This window comes from Eretmochelys imbricata, chromosome 25 (genome assembly GCF_965152235.1).
Source record: "Eretmochelys imbricata isolate rEreImb1 chromosome 25, rEreImb1.hap1, whole genome shotgun sequence".
Classification (NCBI taxonomy): domain Eukaryota; kingdom Metazoa; phylum Chordata; order Testudines; family Cheloniidae; genus Eretmochelys; species Eretmochelys imbricata.
Genome location: NC_135596.1, coordinates 5,304,260 through 5,310,259, shown reverse-complemented (window position 1 = coordinate 5,310,259; position 6,000 = coordinate 5,304,260). Strand labels below are relative to the sequence as shown.

The following is a 6,000-nucleotide window of genomic DNA, read 5'->3' as shown; positions in this document are numbered from 1 at the left end:
GCCAGGGACCACGTAATAACCACCCCAGCAGGGACCAAGGCCCAGCGCCTCAGCGGTATTTAGCCACCTAAGACTGATTGATTTCACTGGGCGTTAGGTGCCTACAGACCCATGAGGACCTGAGTCTAGGTCGCTCCCCTTTGCTGTCAGTCTCACCAGAGAGGCCAAGGTCTGACTGAGCCATGGAGGCAGAACCTCCAGGGTCCCTCCAGGTCACTTGTGAGCTCTCGGGCAGGGATAGTCTGCGTTTCTCCAGTGCATTGAATTGAGCGTGGGGACCTACTCGCCTAGGATGCAGACGGGGTCTGGGGGGTGGAATCTCACTCTGCCACAGCCTAGCCACTAGGCTCTGACACAGGGTTTCTCCAGCCGGGCTGGCACTCAGTTTTACATGGGAACACTCAGGAAAATTAATCGGAATAAATTTTTAAAGTGGATTCATTAAAATGCATTAAATCCCTATGTGGACACACTCATTTAGAATTAAAGTGGCCTAGATTCGGTTTAGCGTAATTAACTTTGGAAGCAAATTAAGATAAACTGAATGAAAGCCACTTTAAATCTGAGTAAGTGGCTGCACAGGGATGTCACGCGGTTTAACCTCTCTACTTCAAATTCACCTTTAATTCATTCAGATTAATTTTTCTGAGCGGCTCTGCATGGACAATCACTTTTTACCAGTAGCTAATTTTTATCAAGCTTTTTTTGCTATTGGAAAGTGTGACAACCCCCTTTGGAATTTTTTCCCCCCCGCTTTTCTCCCTAGCTGAACATGTTGCTATTAATGGCATTTCGGTCCAGGGTCCGCAAACCCGCCTACGTGATTTGTTAACGAGACACATGCTGCTGACAGCCCCTGGGCAATTAGCGCTTCATTATTTTTGCATCAGAAAATGTCTTTATGGGCTTCCTGTTGCAGAATTTGTTCACATAAAAAAAGGCAACGTTTTAATCTCCCTGATTATTATGTTGCACTAAACCTTCGGCGCATGCTGGATTAATGGAGCGTTTGCCTTATATAATTGTCAGGACCAAATTATACTGAGCCACGGAGACCAGAGGGGAAGGGAACGGGTGTCCAGAGAAACAGCCAGCCCAGTGTGGGGCAGCCGGGGTGGACGGGGCATGGGCTGGAGGCAGCAGGATCTTTCCTGTAAAATGACACCTTATGCTCTGTGGGTGAAACTCACTCAACACAACTCCTCAAAAGTCAGGTGGACCTGGGGCCGTGTTGTTGTTATTATGGCAGGGCCCAGAGGCCCCAGCTCAGAGCAGGTCCCCCATTGTGCTCGGCGCTGTATACAGAAAGGCAGGAGCAGAAGACTGGCCTGGTGGTTGGGGCAGATCGCAGGACTTCGGTGACCTAGGTGCAAGCCCGTTCTCGGCCACAGAGTCCTCGTGTGCCTTTGGGGAAATCACTTAGCTGCTTTGTGCCTCAGTTTCCCCTCTGTGCCCTGGCGATAACAGCCCTGCCCTGCCTCCCAGAGCATGGTGAAGCTAACTACAGTATGGGCTGTGAAAGGCTCAGATCAGCTTGGCTGGCCTTGTGCGTCCCTCTCCCTGCGAGCGCCACTTTCACTGACCCACAGAAGGTGGGTCTGGACTGTGTCCCCCTCGCTGCCTCTCCGGAGCAGCTTTTCGGCTAACCCTGCAGGCGTCCCGCTGTTCTCACCCGGGGCAGGGCAGGCTGCCCTGCGGCTAATAAATCCCCAACCTGCCCCCGTGGCCAGGGAGCCCCACACCCTGTTTGTTTCATCCACCCAGTGCACCCGGCCTGACCCCGGGACTGTGCTCTCTGGGGCAGGGGCTCTCCCCTTTGCTCCTGGGCAAAGCGCCCAGCACGGGGGGCCCTGCCTCTCAGGGGGGCCGCTGGCCCCAGGGATGCAAATCGCTAGAATAAGCTCCAAAGGCCAAGCGGAGCCTCTCCACCTGCATCTGGCACCGGGCAGCCGGATCTGGGGAGAGACTTGGGGATGTGCTCGGGCGCCTTGGCCCTGCAGGGCCCCCCCGGCCGCGATGCCCCCCCCCCCCCGCAGGGCCCATCCCCGCGGTTGCTGGGCGCACGGAGCCGGCCCCGGGGGCGGGTTAATTGGCGATTGATGCCAGGTGCACGCGGCCCTGTGCAAGGCGCGGCGCGCGCTCCACCCTCCCCATAAGCGCCCTGGGCAGCCCGGCTGGGGGGGTCTTTGTACCTGCGGCGTCTCCCGGGGCCCGGCCATGGCTGCAGGGGAGCTGTACGCGCAGGTAGGTGCCGGCCAGCGGGGGGCTGCCCCCGGGGCGGGCTTCTCCAGAGCGGGGGAAGGGCTCCGCGAGCCCCCGGGGCAGCTGCAGAGCCCCCGGGCAAGGTGTTACTTGCGCCCGTGGTGCCGCAATTTCAAGCGGGGTGTGCGGGGAACTAGCAGCTGGGGGCTGCGCCAGGGATCCCCCCGGCGGGGCGAGTCCTTAAACAGTCCCGGCCTCCAGGCCGTTCCCGCCTCTGGGCTGAGCCCCCTTGGCTCCATGTTCCTGGCAGGCTGAGGGCTGGGTGCTTCAGGAGGACTCTGAGAGTCATGCAGCTGCAGCTCCCCGCAGGGGCTTCACATGGGCCCCCTGCAGCGCTCGCCAACTTCATGGGCCTCTCTGGGGCTGGCAGCCCGGCTGCTGTTTTCATGCTCCTGGAGATGTAGGGCTGGAAGAGGTCCCCTCCTCCAGCCCCCTGCGCCGAGGCAGGACCATGTGAACCGAGGCCGGCCCTGACAGGGGTTTGTCCAGCCTGGTCTTAAAAACCTCCACTGACGGGGACCCCACAACCTCCCTGGGGAGCTGGGTCCAGAGCTGGCCTAGCCTTGGACTTTCCCGAACGTTTAACCGAAACATTGTGGCTGACTAAGCCAATTACGTCTTGTCCCAGTTTCAGTGGCCAGGGAGCCCAATTGCTCACCATCTTTTTATAACCACCCTTAAGTTTTTGAAGACTGTTACCAGGGTCCCTGTCCAGTTGTCTTTTCTCAAGACTAAATGTGCCTTTGAGGCAGTGGCTTTGGAGCCATTTAATAGTGGGGTGCTGAGAGCCAGCCCCCTTAGCCCTGTCCATGCCCCCCCACAGCTGGGGCTGGGAGCAGTGCCATGTCTCTGGGGGGGGGACCCGGATGGCATAAGGGGGCAAAGGCTGGGGGCGGGCCCTGGGCCAGGAGTGGAGCCCTGAGCATGGAGCAGGGCCCCAGGCATGGGGTTAGGGAGCAGGGCAAGGTCTCCAAGAGCAGAGCCCCGGGCATGGGACCGAGAGTGGGCCCTGGGCGCACGGCCAGTGGCTGGGAAGTGGGGCTGGCAGCCAGGACACCGGGGCAGGGCTGGCGGCTCGGGAGTGGAGGCCTGGGGCCAGTGGCCCTGTGTAACCTCCGGACACACACGCGCACTGCTTGTTTCGATGCCTATGATCTGAGGTCAGGTTTTCTAAACTTTTTATCATTTTTGTTGCTCTCCTCTGGGCTCTTTCCACAACTGCCAGACTTTAAGCAGGCTAAAATCTCCTGGATTGGCTTCAGTAGCCTCCAGGAGATAGAGCCTGATTCTGGGAGACTCCTGGCGAAAGCAGGAGGGCTGTCAACCCGAAGTGGGGGTGCTGAGAGCCATTGACCCAAACTGTAAACCCTGTATATGATCGAAACCACTTCAAGCCAGGGGGTACAGCAGTGTCCCTAGTTCCCTCACCTATGGAGGGCGCACAGTTTCTTTTGTCTTTCTCTGGCTATTAATGTATTTAAGGAACCTCTTATTCCCCCTTATGCCCCTTGCTAGGTGTACCTCATATCGTGCCTCAGTCTGATTTTTCACCGTACGTACTTGAACTATTCTTTCGTAGAATCGCAGAATATCAGGGTTGGAAGGGACCTCAGGAGGTCATCTCGTCCAACCCCCTGCTCAAAGCAGAACTAATCTCCAATTTTTGCCCCAGATCCCTAAATGGCCCTCTCAAGGACTGAACTCACAACCCTGGGTTTAGCAGGCCAATGCTCAAACCACGGAGCTATCCCTGCCCACCCCATGCTCCTCCTTATCAGTTTGGCTGCATTTCCACTTTTTGTAGGATTGTTCTTTGGGTTTTTCCTCAGGAGCCATGTTGGCCTCTCATTGTTCTTCCTGCCTCTCCCTTGGATTAGCATGGTGGGCAGTTGTGCCTTTTCTCTCCTTGAGAAGCTGCTGGCTTTCCTGGGCGCTTTTCTTTCCTACTCTCTGTACTCCCTCCTGCTCCAAAGCAGCTGAAAGCTGCTCTGGTCTGGACAGTACCAGGGAGGCCGAAGCTGGGGCGTGGCACCTTCCTGCTGCTATCCCTTCAGCTTGCTGGATGGTGTGTCAGGACCAAGGGCTGATCCCTGCATCACTGGGTGGCTGTTAGGCGTCTCGTGTTGGTCTGTTACAGGAGACCGTGAGACTTGACACTTGCTTACCGATCTCCACTGTAAAAGGTTTACGCTTCAGATGTCTCCTGGCTTAACTATGTTGGTCAGTGGGGTGGGGGCAGCCCCCCTCCCTCCCAGGACATTGCTACGCTGATGCAACCCCTAGTGTAAATACCACTATGCTGCCAGAAGAGGGGTAACAGTATTTGGGATGCTGGTGATCCTACCCCAGTGGAAAAACTCTTGTTGGCGTATGCTGTATCTACACTTGGGATTACCCCGGTGTGGGCTCTGTAGTGTAGACAGAGCCTCCCGAGCCCCCATGTACTCTCTCCACAGCATTACTAGGGGTGGGCATAGGTGGCAAGGAGCGGGCAGTTACAATGATCTGCCCCAGCCCACCCACTAAAACATCCCAACGACGCCCTAAATTGGAGCCCTGTCCCTGTCTCTCTGCTGTCCAAAGTTGTCCGCACTGGGAGGCGAACAGCAGCATCCGGCTTGCACTAACTGGCAGGTGAAAAGCTGGGATGGCAATGAACGTTCCCACCCATTTCATCCCAATAGCCTAGAACTGAAGAGCCAAGTGACCTGGTCCTAGCTCCTAACATCCAAGTCTCCTGCAGAGGGAGGGCTGTGGGCAAGGCGCTGAGCCTGCTGGCATCAAAGGCATGACCTTCAGCACTGGCCCATCTGATCTGAAGTCCCACAGGCACAAATTAGAAGTCTGGCCCTGTTGCTAAAAGCATTCCACGCATGAGCCCTCCCGCCAGCCCCTCCTCGGTGTGGGCTGCCCTGTGTTCCTCCCCAACCAGCAAGCAAGGAGACTGGCCATGCTCTATGCTGGCTTTCCAGTAAATGTTGCAAGATATTGCATTACAGTCTCCTAAATGCAGTGCGCTCTCGACCAGCTTCTTCCCCATGGGAGGCTGGAGTCTATCTCGTTCAGACCCCGAACTCGGGAAGTTCCTCTTCTAGAAGCATTCGGCACTCAAAATATTTCTCTCCCACTTCAGCATCCTTCCCCCTGAGCTTGGGCAAGCGCCCGGGTTTGCTGCAGGCTTGTGCTGAGCGCTGGGATATCTGCTCTTGCAAAAAAGCTAGCCCCTCGTTTAACATTTGTTGAACGCTTGGCAATCGACTGAGCCCTCGTCTCTGGGGAAACTAGCAAACCGCAAACGACCACGTGGCTGGAGTGTCCGTTTCACCCCCTCCCCCATCTTTTAAACTTGCTGGAGACACTCAAGTATCCAGAGACAGTTATTGCTCATCACCAAGGAGCGGATGCTATTGAAACTATTCTGACCTCCATCACCTTTACAGGCACGAAGGAATTCTCTGCCTCGGAGTGGGTCCCCGTTTGTGCTCTCTGCGGGAGCTGGCTGGCCAGATGTCCCGTCCAGCTGCTATATTGCATTGCAATGGCTAAAATCCCTCAGGCACGCCCCTCCTAGTACTCTGCCATGGGGATTTTAAGGGATGGTTAGTGGGAAAGGAGATGGGTTAATGGGGTCAGGAGTGGGAGTCTACAAGGCGCGCTCACAAAATGTGAACCGTGCTATGGAACCTACTGGTGCAAGGGATCACGGGGGTGAGAGGTGCCTTGTGAGCCAGATGCCAA

The 6,000-nt window shown here is 56.5% G+C and overlaps 1 protein-coding gene across 1 annotated transcript in view; it reads left to right on the top strand.

Annotated features, from left to right (window-relative positions):
* The first annotated feature begins 2,217 nt into the window (after positions 1-2,217).
* LOC144257486 (unconventional myosin-Vb-like) overlaps positions 2,218-6,000 on the top strand; it is a 66,573-nt gene continuing 62,790 nt past the window's right edge. Inside the window, 1 exon segment of the mRNA XM_077805459.1 lies at positions 2,218-2,244. Coding sequence (XP_077661585.1) covers positions 2,218-2,244 — 27 coding nt within the window.